The sequence below is a fragment of the Enhydra lutris genome, unplaced genomic scaffold (genome assembly GCF_002288905.1).
Source record: "Enhydra lutris kenyoni isolate GAN:26980312 unplaced genomic scaffold, ASM228890v2 scaffoldscaffold62, whole genome shotgun sequence".
NCBI classification, from domain to species: Eukaryota; Metazoa; Chordata; class Mammalia; order Carnivora; family Mustelidae; genus Enhydra; species Enhydra lutris.
In genome coordinates this window covers 10,596,708-10,615,099 of record NW_019154146.1, presented here as the reverse complement: position 1 = coordinate 10,615,099, position 18,392 = coordinate 10,596,708, and the positions used below count along the sequence as shown (strand labels likewise).

General features: G+C 45.7%; 1 protein-coding gene across 1 annotated transcript in view; it reads left to right on the top strand.

The window, feature by feature from the left end:
* LOC111158721 (AT-rich interaction domain 1B) overlaps window positions 1-18,392 on the top strand; it is a 441,226-nt gene that overhangs the window by 347,247 nt on the left and 75,587 nt on the right. The window contains 1 exon segment of the mRNA XM_022520948.1: window positions 17,435-17,614. Within this exon segment, the coding sequence (XP_022376656.1) occupies window positions 17,435-17,614 (180 nt within the window).

The window sequence follows — 18,392 nt, the reverse complement described above, 5'->3', positions numbered from 1 at the left end:
CCCCGGGTCCTGGGATCGAGCCCCATGTCTGGCTCCCTGCTCAGCAGGGAGTCTGCTTCTCCCTCTCTCTCTCTGCTTCCCCCCACTCATTCTCTTTCTCTCTCTCTCTTTCTCTTAAATAAGTAAAATCTTTACCAAAAAAAAAAAAAAAACATACTTTGCCATGCATGGTTAACTTTCCTCCAAAATTGGATAGCAAGGATTTTTTTTTTTAATGGCTTTATTATTTGTTAAAATCTAGGAAGAAACATTAGTTCTTGATGATGCTTGATCAGGTGTCTCAATGGCAAATAAGACAGTCATTATAATGCTTTGATAAAATGTAACATTTTCCTTGTCTCTTTTGTCATCATTGGGTGTGTACCAAGAGTGTATATAGTACAAAGTAGATTTGAGAAAACACTTGGTTGAAAATTCCCCAGTGTTGACACCCATGTATTGAAAAGTAATTTAACTCCATTTATACCTTTACAATTGATATAGCCCCCTACCCCTATTGAAGGAAGTGAGGAAAGAAACAGAGAGGAAAGAAGTATATTAATGAGTTAGCATCGTTTTTAAAAAACGTATTTTCTCTCAGAACTTGCTAGACAGGAACATAGCTCCCACACTGCTGAGTACTAAAATAACCAAGTCGATCAATTCCTTTTACACTTACTTTAAGAAGTAAGATTAGGATAAGAGAGTAAGATTCCAGTTACGCACATCTTCTTTCATGTATCTACAGGGGATAGATTTTCTTTAATAGCAAAGAATCTAGAAACACTCTTGCCTGGAGACAGATGCAGCCTGCTTCTGTTTGGCAGTGTGGTGTTCTGGGTGTTTCCCAGAGTCCTCAGGAAGGACAGCAGTGCTGATAACTCTCCCCATAAGCCTGGCTCCCTCCAGGCTCGGGAAGCTGAGCTCATGCCCTGCCCATCGTTCCTTGCTACTTGGTCCTTGGACTCCTGTTCAGGAAGAAGGTGTATTAATAAACTATATTCTGTTGAGAATTTTGCAAACCTCAAACTGTCCTAGGATCTGAACCACACTGGGATCTGCAAGGCCATGTCTTCTTCCCAGAGCTGGTTGCCGGGTCGGGTGTGGAGTCAGTGTGCTGCCCAGATCCCCAGCAGCCCTGCAGTGCCCTCCGATCTGGTGGTTCTGAGGTCAAGTTTGTCTAAGGTCATCAGTAACAGATCCATTTCCCCACACCGTACGTAGGCCAACATGACTGAATTTCTGCAGTTCTATATTTTCATGGAGTGTACATATAAGGAAATATGGATATGGGCTGTTGTTCCCAGGTACAAAAAGAAGGGAAACAATTTAGGTATTTACTGGTCTCTTTACTGTCCTGTGGTGCTTTCTCCGCACGCTGGTCTGCTCCCCGTGCAGCACCTGGCTCAGCGCGTTCCTGTTTGCCCTCACATGGTGTTAGAACCTCCTGGTAACTCAGTAAAGAACCAGACTTCAAGTTCTTTTTTCTTGCCTGCTTCATTATTGATAAGGTTTAAAAGAAGAAAGGTCAAGACTTCAGTCTTCTGTAACACATGCACCAGCGGGTTTTATCTTAAATCTTGTCTAGGTAGTCCTCACATAATAAAATGCAGAATTGCTGCTCAAGCCCTTCACCAAAAAATCAAGCAGTGTAAATCACGCCACCTGAGACATTGGAGGAAGCGACCAGATAACGCTGAAATACTAAAATAAATGTTACGAGAAAATCATAGCTAATGAGTTTAGGTTAGTTTTATCCTTCTTGTATAATCTTCAACTTGTATATCTTAAAATTTGAAGAGAGAACAGTAGGAAATGGCTTCGTATTGTGTTGCCCTGTTTTCCAAGAGGGCTTGGAGGGAATATCTACTCAGTCATCTGAGTAGATAAATAAGTATAATTATTATTAACATTAAAATGATTGCATTTTTAACCCCCGTAAAATGTTAAGCTTAATGAAACTAGCAAATGCTCTTCTAGTTATTGGATTAGCAATTAGGTGAAAACGTTTCAAGAAGGCTTATTTATTTGGACAGATGTAGAGAGGTCAGAATTAATTTTTTGAAAACCTTTTAATTGAATTCCCTTTTAATTTTCACAGTGGTGTCTAGTTAAATATTCATGGTAACGCTGGTGGTTTTCTGAAGGTCTGAACTAGATCTGGATTCTCAGAATTAACGTAGGTGATTTAACCCTTTTCATCTGGCACGCCAGCAGGGACTTCCTCAGTGTAATCCCATAGCATTTGAATAATTAGAAGGTAGCGAGGAGGATTTAATTAGTCCTTGAGATATGCCGAAAGCAGAACCACTCCAAACTTTCCCTTTTGGACACGGGTTGCGAGCAGAGTTGATGCTTCTGCAGGACTGTGATGTGCCAGGAGATGTGTTCTGTTGCTGGAGGCGGCTCTTTGGCACCATTCTGTGACCGTCAGATCTGCGACGACGGTATCCTGGGTGAAATCTTCCAGAATTACTGAATAGCACCCTCCCCCTGCCCCCCACCCTCGCACGCCCCCATCCTTGTCCACCTACGTGACAACCTTTCTTCTCTCTCTTTACGGTTGAAGCAGAGTCTAGTCAAAGCGCATGGACTTGCTCCACCTGACGGAGAATCGGCTTTCACTGGTACCAGTGACAGCAGATCAGACAAGCCAGACGAGTGCTGGGTTTACTCTCTAGTTCACGAGGACAGCAGACAAGGAGAAAATAACAAAATCCAGCTAAACTCGTCCCTGACCCCTCTGCGTGTTTAAAGAGTCCCAAAATTGCCGTCTTTGGAATCTGATCTTCACAGTCATATTCTATCAGTACCTCCATGTTTATGAATATAAATAGTGCTGTTAACCAGGAAGTGTGTGGCACAGAGGTGGGATTGGACAATTAGATGTTGTTCTTGTGTGCCCGTCCTGAACAGGTGAATCGGAATTTGTGTATATCACAAATATGAGGTTTCAAACATACCTTTTTTTTTTAAACAAGGAACTAATTCTTTTTTTTTTTTTTAAGATCTTATTTATTTATTTGACGGAGAGAGAGAGATCACAAGTAGGCAGAGAGGGAGGCAGAGAGAGGGGGAAGCAGGCTCCCCGCTGAGCAGAGAGTCTGATGTGGGACTCGATCGCAGGACCCTGAGATCATGACCTGAGCTAAAGGCAGAGGCTTAACCCACTGAGCCACCCAGGTGCCCCTCAAACATATCTATTTTGTGTAGCTTGAATAGAATATGTCTTCATCATTCTCCTGTTTTTTCTTCTTTTATTAATCCCAAATGTCTTGGTATAATTTTACCCTCACTCCTTAGTGGCCTACATTACCTTCTGTCTCAAGTCCAAATAGAATTCCTCATCAGATTTCTAGCACATTCTGTTTGCTTAGGGCAAATCTTTCTTACTTTTTAATGCCAAGGGCAAGAAAAGAGATCCCTTAAAATAAATTGAGTCTCTTACTATAAATTAGACTGAGCTCTTGAGGGCCAGAACTGAATCTTGTTTAAACTCTATCCCCATGTCTATAGCAGAGCCTTGTGCATAATAGATGTTCAGCAAAGATTGAGCTGGACAACACAAGATAGTGCAGCCTTCACACCAGTTCAGAAGTTTCAGGTGGTTTCAGAGCACAGAACAACCAAAGAACAAAATATGTTGTGTCCTTAAATTAAGAGATCTTTCCATATTAATATTGTCTCAGTTTTACCATGATAGGTCATTTGCGTGATGTAGGCCGTCTGTCTTAAGACGTGGTGGGCATTTTGACCCTGCACCAGATGAAATCTGCCGATTCTCCTCCCCATCCTTCCCAGATGTAATTCTCTAACTGTACAGACCTGACATCAGGCTGAGCTGGAGTCCTCCCACCTGGAGCCTGGCTTAAATGAGCTGCCCAGAGGCCATTCCCCCACCACCACCTCCCCCACCACCTTACCCTAAGCAGGCTCTTTATATCTTGGGAATATTTAAATGGAAATAAGTAAAAATTTTGAAAAGTTTTTAATGCTGCTAGCTGGTTTCGTGGCAATATTTACATCACAATTAGTTTTGAAATATTTTAAATTATTTTGACTATCTTAATTGACCTAACTTCTTTTTTTTTTTTTTTTTAGATTTTATTTATTTATTTGACAGAGAGATCACAAGCAGGCAGAGAGGCAGGCAGAGAGAGAGGAGGAAGCAGGCTCCCCTAGAGAGCAGAGAGCCCGATGCGGGGCTTGATCCCAGGACTCTGAGATCATGACCTGAGCCGAAGGCAGCGGCTTAACCCACTGAGCCACCCAGGCGCCCCCAATTGACCTAACTTCTTAATTTTCAAGAACAGATGAACAAGTTAGCTCAAAAATGGAAACCACCAAGATGATTGTTAAGGAGTTGGAAGCGGGATTGATGATTTTTGTTTGTTTATTTCTCAAACCACAGAAACCATTTGGTTCCTCTCTCTGTTGGATTCTCAATTTTAGTAGGACACTAAATTTTGCGCATTCTGAAATGTTTTCATGGGGTATTTTGGTTATCAGAAAGTATTCTCTTACTTGACCTTTCTAACTACCTTGTATATAAAGGTGTTCTTACCATTCGTGACCACAACAAAAATAAAATGGTGTTGCCTTTCAGTGCAAGGCTATTATCAAAAAGAGAAAATGTTTCACTTTCCATACACACTCCTGTGTAAGTCTAGTAGATCAACGTATTAAAGCCTTAGCGATCATCTTCCCCCACCCCAGATGCAATTAATTCAGCCTATGCTCTTAATTGAGGACCCCTTTTTTTATAATCTGTGACAGACAAAAATAAAGTCAAATATGAGGTCATATACAAGAGAGAGTATCTAGGAAGCGGTTTGTAATTTCCTGGCCCTCAGAGCTCTGCCTCTGGGCTGGATTGTGGACCCAGCCAAAGCTAGCCTAGTGAAGGAGAGAACAGCATAAGGCTTGTATCAGGGTTATCGTTCCATTCCTCTTAAGTCTGCAATCCGGAGATCTGCTCACCAAAAAGCTGGGAAAGCAACTATCACCTACAAAAATAGTCGATCACATTCCCGGAGGAATCATCAGTCTAAAATTTTAGACTACTTCAAAGACGCATAGTTTTGTCATTGTGCTGTGCGCAGGAGTTGTTTCGGCTTGCCAGTTAATGCTTGCTTTTAATAGTTAACCCCCATTGGTAAGTTGGCTCATTCTTCTCCACTGAAAGTATTTGGGGACATCTGGATCTCGGGTAAACTCCACATTGTGTATCACACGCAGTTCTTTATAATAACATGTTTTCTCCTGTGCCTTATGGATCTGTACCTCCAGGAAGGACCATTATCTGCCTAGTTTCCCAAGCCAGAAAGTTAGCAGGCATCGTTGACGCCTTTTTCTCTCCCATTTGCCCCCCGCTAGTCATCATGTTCGTGAACTCTACCCCTGCAATGTGTGCCATGCCTCCCCTCTTCCTAGGTCGCTGCCCCACTCCAGGCTAGGTTGGTACCTTCAGCAACCTCCCAGCTCTTCTTCCTGTCTCAGCTGTGTTCCCTTCCAGTCCCCTTTCCCTGCTGAGTCCAGAATGGTCTTTCTAGGCAGTTGGTTAGATTATAGGATTCCCTGTAGCCCAGGAATCCCCCCACCCCCACCCCTTTGCCCTGGAGGAAGGCTGCACTGAGGTGCTTGATTACGAGGCTCTTTCTTATCCCATGCCAGCCTCCCTTTCTGGCCTCACTGTCATCACCCCGCTGCCTCTCATCTCCAGCCAACCAAACCTCTTTTAGGATCTTTATATAAACTCTTCTCTGTTATTTTTGCCACTTACACCTTGACCCCAACCCCACCCTGGCATGCCCTCCCACCCCCGCCCATCTTTACTGATCCTTCAGGCCTCCATAGCCTGGCACCTGGTAGGATTTTTAGTCCATATTTGCTACATGAACAAATGAACGAAGCATTACCTGTCACAGTGGCACCCCACAGCCAGGCACCCTCCTGTGAGCCTGGCTGTGCTCAGGACCCATGGCCGGGGTTATCAGCGGAACCCTCCCTCACCAGAGATCTGTGATGGTAAGGACCCATGGCCTTGTTCAGTCTCCTACCTGCAGTGCTCGTGTAGTATATGCTTTTTCTCATTTTAATCTTCAGGGAGTTCGGAACCCAAAAACCTGGGTGTAGGTGCAGGCTTTACCACTAATTAGTTTTGTGACCTTAGACAATTAATTAAACCTCTGCTTCCTCCATATGTAAGGTGAGGATCAGTGTCCTTTGGATTTGTTGCATGTATCAAATGCAATCTTGTATCTGAAGGTTATAAACTGGGAAGCCCGGGGCGCCTGGGTGGCTCAGTCGGTTGAGCAACTGACTTGATTTTGGCTCAAGTCATAATCTCAGGGTTGTGAGGTCGGGCTTCACGCTCAGCGTGGAGCCCGCTTAAGATCCTCTCTCTCCCTCTGCCTCGCCCCTCCCTACCTCTGTAAGGGGAAAAAAAAAAAAAAGGAGAAAAATAAAAAATAAAGAATATCAATTGCAAAGCCCTGTGCAAATACTAATAATAAACATAAGCATCGGGTACAGGTGATTCGGAGGGGAACATGGGTTGTGAAAGCCTTAAAAAGCAGTTTCTTTGCTTCTTCCAGCACCTAGTAACACACATAAAATTGTCTTTGCGCTCTGCACCAAAGTGGACTTCTGCAGCTAACACTCAAAAGATTGTGTAAGGAAAGGCCGGATATATTGCCCCAATCTACCATCTGGGTAATCAGTCTGATCCTTCCCCGGACTCTCCTTTGCCCGTTGATAGATGATGTCAGTAGCCGAGAGGGTTCTGTGGGGGTGGATGGGGAGAACTTTGATGCTGTGCTATAGGACGATGCAGCGGCCAAGAAGGAAGAGGGACGGATTCTGCCAGTTAACCTGATCGCACAGCTGGGAGAGCGCTGGGGGGCCTGGGTTACAGCCTTGAACGGGTCATTAGTTTCTGTCTTCCTCAAAGCAGTTCATGTTGTGAAGAGAAGCAGGCAGGCAAATAAACACTGGAGATATTAAAATATAACAAGAATATTCTTTAAAATCTATTTTTCTCTCCAAGTGGGAAGGTGACACCTATTTGGGATGAGAAATCGCTCTGTCGTTACAGTCAGGAGATTCTCTACTAAGCTGGTACAGTGTGTGACCATTATTTCACACATGTGGGGAGATATCTTTTATTGAACTGGCTTGAAGAAACAGGGCAGTTCTGTGAATTTTTAACAGATGCCAACGTGAAAACAAATTGTCCATGTGCCAAAGGAAAAATGTGTTTTGCTTTCCAGTGGCTCGTAGAACCTTGGGTGTTTTGCTGGTGTCCTCATGGGGCCGGAGCTCACTGCTGGCTGAAGAGGATAAAGAAATCACATTTTGTGTAATTGGTCCTATGCTCTCTTGCTCTCCCCTGTGTTAGCCTGGGCGCTCTCACTCTTCCTTTGCTGTTTTTTCTTTCATGGGGAGGATGAACTGTGATTTGGGCTTTGTGTTTGACTCTGTGTTTTCCAGCAGGATTTAAAGTCTCTTATTACTGTTGAAGAATTTGTCATGCTGCCTGAAGAGGACAGGAATGTCAGTGGGAGGCTTAGACCCATGTCAAAATGCCTCCCAATTTAATAGCCTGAAATTTCCCACTTTTGCTTGACTATGACTTTGTTTCTAAATCGGTTTTATATACCCCTCAACTTAGGGATGCATTTCCATTAGATGACCCTGGAACCCCTCAGTGACTGTTCTGGAGTTCTGACAAACTGCCATTGCCTGCTTGGATTCGGGGAGCTTTCCACTCTATTTTCCCCTATCTCATCTCCCCCAAATACGCCTTCTGGCCGCTTTACTTTTTATCCTAAATATAATTTCATTCTATTTTTGAGAATTTTTGAAGTCCTTCTAAAGATAGCTCTGTCTTGTCCAATGGAGTTTTTCCTCCTTCATACATCATTAAAAATAGTCTGTGTTCATTTCATCTCTTATATGGAAAATGTTTGTTTATAATGGTTGTGGAAATCAGTTTCTTTTAATTTGTTTAATATGCTAAGTTTAGATAGTAACACTGAATCTTCCCTATAAAACAGATTTCTTTTTTCCAAATAAGAGAATTCTGTAACTTTTTTAAAACCAGGAAAAATATCCACTTAATAAACCACAAATACTACAGTGCTGAAGGAGATACTCGAAAGGTCCTAAAAACTCACTTAATCTAATAATAATAAAAAGAAAGATTTTAGAAATGCTAATTCTTAATTAGATCAATTTTCTAAGATGACAATGAGGGTTGTTTTTTTTTTTTTTTAATTGAGAAAGGAAAAATGTCTCTCTGGCTTAGTCTCTAATATTGGGTCTTTATTTTAGACATCAGTAGCATTTTTCCTAGACTTAACATCACTTGCACTGCCATGAAATAAGAATAGATTGTCTTGGAATTTTCCATTGATACTAACAAAAATATCTGTAGAAGAATGATGCTAAAGGAAGCAGTCCTTAACATGCACACTGAGTGATCCCAGGTAAGAGTCCGACAACCCCCTGCCATTCCTATCTTTAGCTATTGATGGGGTACATAGCATATCGCATTCAAAAAATTATCAAATAGTAATTAAGTATCTAAATTAACAGAGTGTGCCTTTGGAATAAACATTAGGGCAAGTTATTAGCATCTTAGTAGATGGTGGAAACAAGCCTGGCTAGGATCAGGCTTTTCTCTCGCGAGCTCCAGAGCTCCTGACAAGGCCCCAGCCAGAGAGCAAGCTCTCCTTCCTGTGGCTCCAGGTCTTGGGTGGTCTTCCTTATAAGCAGAAAGAGAATCTTCTTTAACCACCTCCCCGCATGTGCACACACACACACCAGTGGGCTGATTCATCCATCGCATAAATGTTCATCACGCTAGTCTTTGGTCAGTGGTGCTTGTAATCCAGTGGTCAGCAAAGGTCAAGAACCTTGCTCTTTACCCCGAGAGTCAATTCAGGCCCTTGACAGAAATCTTGATACTTCTCTCTCTCTCTCTCTCTCTCTCTCATTTCAGTGGGCAAACTCTGGGGAATCTGCCAGATCAGGAAGGATGTACGCAGAGTCCTATGCCACTAGAGCTAATCGGTATTGTAGCTGTTGGTTGGGTGGCCTGGCTTTTCGGAGCCAAATGACACGGCAGCCCATTGGGTCTGGAACTAGCTCTCTGGAAAAGGGCAGCGCTTTCTGGCTAGGCAACCGGGTGAGGCAAGCTGGCCGTCAGCCGTAACTGGCTCTGGCGGGCGAGGCGTGGAGCAGGCAGGCCCAGCAGGATGACACTGAGTGTGCGCTACCTGGGGAAGGGCGTCGGGCTGTTTGCCAGGAGGCTCACAGGGCATGGCATTTGTCACCTCGGCAAATTCACCACGGTCCAGGGACTTGCAGCACTTTCTGGCTTCACTGTGACGGATGGTTTGTAGGGAAGCCTGGCGCAGGGAAGCTAGTTTAGAAACTTGGGAGTCATGCAGACAGGAAATAAATGGTGGGTTGTCTTAAAAATAATATGAACAGTAACAGCTCTCACTTACAGAGCCTCTGCTCTGTGCAGGCCCTGAGCTGCGTGGTGCCCGTAACATTTCCTCCTTTAACCTCCGGATGTAGAACTCGCTTGTCACGCACACGTTGCAGGAAAGGAAGGGGGCTCAAATGTTAACTGACTGGCTTGAAGTCCCCTGACTGCGAGTGTTGAAGCCACAGGTTGACTTGGCAGTGACAGTGGAGATGGACCAAGTGGAGGCATTTGGCAGACACTTAGGAGGGAGAATCAGCATGCTTTCTGCTGGTGGGGGTCTCCGCTGTCAACCGTGCCTTCCTTGGAAAGCCATCTTCCTTTCCCTGGAAACGGTTCCTCAAGTGTACCGTGAACTGAGGAACAGGCCACCACATGGACGAAGGTCTTTTTGTAAAGTGAAAGTAAACGGGCTCCGGATGAAGTTGTTGTCTTAGTCGTTAAAAACGAGTATCTGGTTCCAGCTCTTATCCCAGGCCCTCGCATGGGGCGAGGAGGCAGATGCGGATGCGGAGAAAATGTGTTTGTGAGCTGCAGCGCTCACGGTTTGGGGCAGAAAGAGGCCCATTGCCCCAAAATGGTGGCAGTGTGGTGACTGCTCCGTCTCAGCTCACACACCTGGTGCCCTCTGAGCGTACGAAAGTGCCCGCTTTTCTGGAAGGCAAAGGAGGGCCGTGGTACACGAGAGCAGGGGCGCGGGGCTGGGAGGGACTGGAGTCCGCGGGCTGCACGGAGGCGCCTGGCCTGGCAGGCACGCTGGGAAAACCGCACACTCACCAGAGGACACGGCCTAGCACTTTGTTTTCAAGCCGTGCCTCCCATTAGTGAGTTTTTAATTGAAAAAAAAAATTTTTTTTAATAGAGTGCATTTCACATAATAAGGGTGGAAATTGTCCTGTGAGGCAGCACGTATGCGAAGCCAAGTGTGATAAGGTTGTGGATCTGTTCCTTCACTGCGGGCTGTGGTTGACGGTGTCTTAATACTGCGTGAGCCTCCGCGTCTTCATTGGCGTTGAAGTTTGAAGGAGCTTATAGAGAACAGAGTATTAGCACGTAGTGCGTGTTCGGGGAACGTCAGCTGTCCCTGACGGCGGCACGTTGCCTGGCACATGAGAGGTCGTCAGAGTAAATACTTAAAAAGCGAAGGAACATGCCAAGACCTGCCGGGCTAAAGCCACCTGGAGCCCACGGAGAGAGAAAAGGGTCTGAGGGATCAGAACCTAGAGGGACACCATGATGGAGCTGGAGAAATAGGTCAGGCCAGATTTAGAAAGACTCATGTGCTGGCCCGATGAGTTTGGGCTTCATTCTGTTAAGCACTCAAGAGTCAGGGACTAGTTCTGGAATAAACACAATCGACAAATCCCTGGAGAGATGAGGAAGGACGGGATTCAGGGCATGAGCGAGGGCGCAGGCCTTGCGCACGAGTGAACGGTGTCCCTCTGCTGAGAGGGAAACGCAGGAGGACGGGGCGCGGACATGGGTGCTGGTGGCGAAGGGGCAGGCCCTCGTGGGAGCTGGTGTGGCCCTGCCCGTGTGCTGGCCGCTCGCTGCACTTAGGAACTTCGCAGGGGAGGACTTGGAGAAAGGGGTAAAATGTTTAACCAGGGAAAGAGCTGGCCAGGTGGAGGTGCCCCGGTGCCCCTAGGATTCAGCCGAATGTGAAACTGTAGCTTCTGAGAACGTACACTGTGCCATCTGCTTTGCTGGTCGGGTCTCAGGTGGCCCCCAGTCTGAATTGGGTCCCCCCTCCCACCCTCACGGCACCCAAACTTCTGTTTTCTCCTGATCATGTACCCAGTCACATGTCTGCGTGTCTGTCTCCCGCCAGCACGTGAGCCCCACGAGGGCAGAGCCTGTCCCCACCTTGTGGGTACCCCCTCGCCTCACACACTGCCCGCCCCCGGCTTCAGTGGCTTTGCAAGCTCCCTTGGTCATCGCTCCCTGCTGGAAGGTTCTGTTTGCCCCCCAACCCAATTTTAAGGCCTTCCAAGACAAGGATCATACATTGTCCTTCTCAGTGCTCTCTCGTCCTCGCCACTTTCCGTGAATGTCAGAGTGGCCTGGAGCTCGCCGGCAGATGTGCGTGAGGCTGCTGGGGTCGAGTTCCCGCGCGATCGCGAAGCTCGGCACTGTTCGAGCTGGCTTTCAGCTTAGAGAAGCATTTCTGCATGTGCTTTCCTTATTTGACTCTCGGAACGATCTTGTAAGGGAGGAAGGAAGTGCTGTTACATGCAAGAGAGCCCGGGGGTCCCCAGGGTGGGTCGCAGAGGCGACTCCTGACCCACGTCTCCTGATTCCAACGGATGTGTGAGTTTCCTGTTAGCCTGCATTACCTTTTCTCTCGAGTATAGCTTTCCCTTCCTCTCTCTGCCTTTCCTTCCCCGCCCCCTCTTTTCCTTTAAATACTTTTTTAAGATTTTATTTATTTATTTGACAGAGATCACAAGTAGGCAGAGAGGCAGGCGGAGGGGGTGGGGAAGCAGGCTCCCCGCTGAGCAGAGAGCCCGATGTGAGGCTCGATCCCAGGACCCTGGGATCATGACCCGAGCCGAAGGCAGCCCCTCAACTGGCTGAGCCACCCAGGCACCCCATCGTTTAGTATTTTTGCCAAAGTCTGAATTTCCCCACGTTAGATACTTACTTGGGGCATACAGTTCCCTAATATATCCAGTCATAAAATATACTTTCATAATATATAGGAAATGAATTTTATACTTTCTAAATTTCCCTTACTAGAAAGTTTGGTTTTCTAAATTCAGATGGCTCATAACCAGCGGAACTTCACACCTTTTTTAAAAAGCAGCTTTATTCTCTCAGCTGTCAGTTTTTCTATTCACAAACTATGTCGCAAGCTGTCGTTTTATAATAACTTTCTAGAAGAAGCAAAATACAATCAAATAAATATGTCACCATAAATAGGTAGAAAATTCTTGGTTGAAATTTGGTTTTTGGAAACATTTTAACATTTCTTTCATTCAAAACAAAGGTTAAAATCAAAACAAAGCAAGAAATATCCCAAATAAATAAATATACATGGAAGTCACAGACTTGACTGGATTTTTCCTAGGGGAAAAAGTGCTGAAGGCAGAAGCGAGAACTAGAGCTAGAAGTGTCCCTTCAAGTACTCTGCTTCCTCTTCCTCCTCCCCATCGAACAGGCGGTGGAACTGAAGCCAGGAAGGTTCGGTTAACTGCTGTATCGTGCACAGCAGACACGGGAGCCCAGAACCAACAGCCTGGCTCAGTGCTCTTGCCACCACACGAGCTGCCTCTCTTGCTTTTCTTTCATGAACGTGTAATAATAGTACAGCTAATAATTATTGGAAGCCCGCTCTTCCGGGCACCCACTATAGTATCTCATTTAATCCCCACAGCATCTCTGTGAAATAGATGCAGTTGTCCTTGTTTTACAGAGGAGGTTGCAAATAATAGACATGCAGAGTTTCTATCTTCAGAACACAAAGTAGAAATTCTTGCTTTTTAGCCAAATTTTGTCTTCAAATTTTTCATCAGTTTGTTTAGACTGTGGGCATATTCAATAACCTTTTGAGAATACAGTTCTGTCTGTCATGGAAGCCTTTTCCGGTAGGATTACAGCTGGTATTTAACTGCGATTATGTATCACAGATCACTCTGCCTACCTCCTCACTGGTCTCCTGCAAGTCCTTTCTTCATGCCTCAGGTTCTAACAGAATTAGCTTTCAGAAATGCAAGTCGGATCATAGCGATTTCCTGCTAAGACAGCCTGTGGCCCATGCTACCGTTGATCTCAGTGAAGGACCACATTCCCCCCGGATTGCAGATACCAGAGCTTCTGTGAGCCCTGTCACTGTGGCATAGTAGGAACCTTATCTGTAAGACGAAATACTTCATAGTCAGGACATAGAGTGACTAACAGAAAAGTGGGCAAATGATATAAATGGTTCTAGAAAAGAAACAAAAAATAGCTGCTAAGCAAAATGTTCCCCTTTACTCATGATAAGAGAAACACAGAATCAAATACAAATTATAGAACATCTCCAAAAAGATACATTACAAACCATTGCCCTTGGAACGGGGAACTCCACGGTAAGAGAGAGGGGTACAGTAGCCTCCCCCTCCCCCACCACGGCTCCCCTCTGTGGTTTTACTTTCCCAGTCTCCACAGTCATCCATATTTCAGAAGCAGATGATCCTCCTGACGTAATGTCAGACGGTCATTAGTAGCCTAATGCTACGTCACAACCCCTACATCATACCCCTCCCACCCTCGTCTCCTCATACGGGCATTTTCTTATTTCACATTATCCCAGAAGGAAGGGTGAGTACAGTACAACATGTTGGGAGAGAGAGAAAGATGGCATTCATATAGACTTTCTTACAATATTTTGTAGTAATTGTTCTATTCTATATTAGTTATTGCTGTTAATCTCTTACTGTGTCCAGTTTACGAATTAAATTTGATCAGAGGTGTGTATGCATCGGAAAAATCCTTGGACAGGTACAGGTTCTGTACTCTCCGCAGCTTCAGGCATCCATTGGGGGGTCTTGGAATGTCTCCCCCCGGCAGGTAAAGGGAGACACCTGTGTGTATATGTTCCTGAACTTTTGTATCATATTTTGAATGTGTAGACAGTTACCCAAGTACTAGAGTAACATGGATTTCAGGCATTTAAATAAAAAACAAATGTATCAAAACTAGCTTGCTCATTCTAGTGAGAGAGGACATCTGAATAGGTGGGCTATTCAGTTGAAAGAGGTTGATGGCACTTCATACAGCAGGGAAGTGGTATCCAGTCCCTTTCCTCTGTCACATTTCAGACCACCAAACCTTCCCATGTTATTCCAGTCGATCTTAGCACAACCTCATCTTCATTTTAAGATGTGGAAACTGAGGCTCAGATGAATTAGGATTTGCCTGGGGTCACACAGCTGGGCCGATCCGTACACACCGTGATGTGTTTCTTCACATATCTGTCTCCCCATGCAGCTGCTGAGCTGGTGACGCAGACGAGACCGTCGTCGGGACCTTGTGTTCCCAGTAGACCACCAGTAGGTGACTTTAGCTCAGAAGGGAGTCAGGCGACTAACGTCGCCTTCTCCTTTCGTTGTCTTGGAAAATACATGGGAAGAGTTGAGCCTCACCAAAACACAAAACAAGATTTCAGGGAGCTCTTGTAAGTGGTTCCGTTGCTGAAGCAATACACAGAAAAACAGCTGTATAACTGTAGTTTCTGTGGATTCCATACCCCACAGAACCTTGTCTCTGAGTTGTGGAGTTTGATGCTGTGACATATTCCATTTGAATTTGCTTTAATATTCTACCTTTTGGAATCTTTACACACACTTGATTTTCTGCAAAGTGCCAGTGATAAGTGAGATAATTCAAGTGGAACATGGCGTATATATTTTTAAGGACTGAGTAAATAGTTGGAAATAAAGAAATTACTTGCCCAGGTAAGAATTCTTAGAATTCATTTGTACAGATCTCAAGCCTATTAGGTATCCCAGAGGCAGCAAAAACCCAAGGATGTACTGTATTATCAGAGGTTCTGAATCCTTCAACATGGAGACTTTCATGGTTGAAATGAAATTGAATGCCCAAAGAAACTGACCTGTGTTATTTTCTTTAATGAAGAAGACAGCCGTCACTCTTTAAAAGAAAGAAAGACAAACCCACACAATCTGTATGGAATTTAAACACATTTTTTATTAAACAGGACTCTATATGAAACTCTTGAGAATTTTATACTAAGCTTAGATAAATATTTCATGAAACATCTTAAGATGCAATCATTTATAGTAATTTTAGTGCTCTGATTTCTGTTTGTTTTCAGATTTGAAAAAGCAAACATTTTCTATGATGATTTATATCTGGGAGCTGCCAATTGAGCCCAATTTCATAAGACTTATCTTTATAAATAAATGGAATAGGATAATAAGGAACAACTCAACTTACTTATATTTTATCTCTAACTCTTTAGACAGAAGCAATGTTAAAAGATCACTTTTTTCCCCTAACCGAAATATAAACTATGGCCTTTATAAATGTCCGACCTCCTTTATTCCCCTAAGTTGAAGCTGACTTCGGATCTGAGTATCATCTCCCCTCTGGCTGCCTCAGTAGACTCTCTTTGGCCACTGCTGCTCTAGGTTCTCTGGAATAATGAAGCCTCCCCCCACTCCCACAACCTTCTGTGGCGACTAGAACCTCTGCCTGACGTTTGAGAACTCACCAGCCCAGTCTCCCCGGTCCTGGGAGTTGTCGTTCAAACTGCCCACCCTTGGTATGCTAGTTTGATGGTGTTCGCTTTTTCTTAGAGACAGGTCTTGATTTGGGGTACGCTGTCTACATGAGTCTTTTCACGGCTCATTCTGCGTACTCGCTTCTCTTTGCCTAAACTGTTGATGACCTGGGGGTCCCTTGACGTGATGGTCCTGCATCATTTAAAGATGTATTTTCTTTATCCATTTGGACAGCAACTCCCAAGCACCTACTTTATTGTGCTTGTGGTCTGCGGTGTGCACGAGGAAGTTAGTATTCATTCAATAAATAGTGACCTACCACGTGCCAGACACCCCGCTGCCACGTTAGGACGCAGCGGTGGGACAGGCATGATTCTTGCCCTCGCGGAACTGAGGCTTTAGTGGGGAGAGGAAGGCTGAGTGAGTCCCAGATACGGTAAAATGATGGCAGGTTATGAGAAGTGCTTTGAAGAAATTCAAGTGAGAAAGGACCAGGGCGCTGCAGCCACAGGACAGACAGCCCAGGAAGGGGCATTGGAGATGAGAAGAAATTAGCAGGTGGAAGCGCATTCCCAGGAAGGGGGAGCAGGAGGGAGTTATGCTTTTCGATGTGACCTGCAAGGAGCCACAGGACATGGGGTGGAGTGAGGACGGCAACAGCTGACCACGGAGGAGACCACGGGCTGTGGTCAGAGGTTGGCCTCTGGTTCCCAGACTCTCTGGGAAGCCTTGAGGGGTTTCATGCAGGAAAGATAGGCTCTCATTTCCTTTTTTATTCCTGAAAGATGATTCTGGCAGCTTTGTGAAAGCAAAGCGAAAGGAGCAAAGTAGGGGGTGGGTGATGGTTGAGGCGGAGAGAACCGAGTAGAATGTGGGGTGCGGGGAAAGGAAGATGGTGGCCGCCCAGGCTTCTGCAAGAGTGGAATCGGCAGAGGAGCAGCCCGAGAGACATTCCAGAAGCACCAGCAACATGATGGGCACATACCTGGGAAATAAGGAGAGGGAGGAGGGAATCACAGGAGTCATGGGTTTTTGACCGGAGCGTCTGGGTGAGTGCTGGTGCCATTGGTAGAGACAGGGGACCCCAGGCACGGTAGCTTGCGGGAGGAAGTCAGAGTTCTGTTGTGGAATAGCAGAGTGTGCTCCAAACCTGCCCCTTGTTCAGTGTCCCCATAAGGAGCGGTATGAGCTACGGTTCACAAGTCTGAGGCACTCTAGGAATCAAGGTGAACGATCGTTGCTCAGGAGATCAGGGCGCCGAACGGTTCCGAGCAGGGGAGAGCCGGGTACTGGCACGACCTTGAGAAGAGGGGCAGAAAGAGGTGGCCGGAGACATGCATCCCAGAGATCAGGCTCTGAGGGGGCAAACTACGTGTTTGCCCAGCAGGAGTGGAAGGCTGGTAGTGTGAGGGCTTCCTGGGTGTTACTGTTAACGTTTTGTAGGGGCTTCATCTCCAAGAGAGGTTAAGCTTGCTTGCCTCCTCTCTCTTCTCGCCTTTCCCTAGGTCAAGGCCACAGTCTACTTAGTTCCCAGGAACTCCACTGGGCTCTCAGACTTAGGACTGGGGGAGTCCCAGGGGATCCCCCCAGGTCCCCCACTTTGGTTGAGACACCTTTAGATGCTTCTTCGGGGGAGTCTCGCAGCACCGGTCTTCTCCCCACCCACCCTGCACACAATTCCCTGTCCATTTTGTCACCTGCTCTTACGTATTTCCATTTATTTCCCACCTAGGTTTTATGGCAGGCACACAAAGAAACCCCCAGATGTCTCAGTATGGACCTCAACAGACAGGACCACCCATGTCGCCTCATCCTTCTCCTGGAGGCCAGATGCATCCCGGAATCAGTAGCTTTCAGCAGAGTAACTCAAGTGGGACTTACGGTCCACAGATGAGCCAGTATGGACCACAAGGTAAACGACGCTTCTCAAAGCCGCATCACAGTAGGTTGTAGAAGGTTTGTGAGTATGTTAGTCCTTCAAGATCTTCATATCACAAACACTTTTCCAGATCCCGTTATTTGTTACCCAGCAGATCTGTGCAGTTAACACAAACCCGCCGCCCTTGTTGCCCGCAGTGACGGGGGAGAGTAATTATAGCAAGTGATTGTTAGGCATTCACGCATCAGACACCGTGGGGACTGCTGTTTAATGTAGAGAGGAGTAAGTCCATTTCTGTGGTGTAGTTCTAAATGCTTGTTGAGAAATAGACACAGACCTTGTCCTTGAAATGTTTCTGACTTAACACTGGGGTTTCATTATGTTGAATTCTGATTGTGTCCCCTGTCTCTCTGTAACTGCCTCTGGAACAGTGTACCCCGCACTCCGAAGGGTGCTGTCTCGTGACATCCGCTCCCGGTCTGTCTCCAGAGTTCTGTGTCCGGGAAAGAGCGGCTCTCATTTTCTCAGTCAGTACCAGTCTTACTCTGCGAAGACAGAGCCAAGCCTGACATGGACAGGTCTTTCAAAAAAGGAAGGTAATGGGGCGCCTGGCTGGCCTCATGGAACATGCAACTCTTGACTTTGGGGCTGTGAGTTCAAGCCCCAGGTTGGGTGTAGAGATGACTTAAAAATAAAATCTTTAAGATAATGACAAAAAAAAGGAAGCTAAGGCAAGAGTCGAAAAATAATGGAACCATTCCCAAAATGCACTGTTTACATTCTGCCTTCCTGGGAGTTGATGTATGTTTTG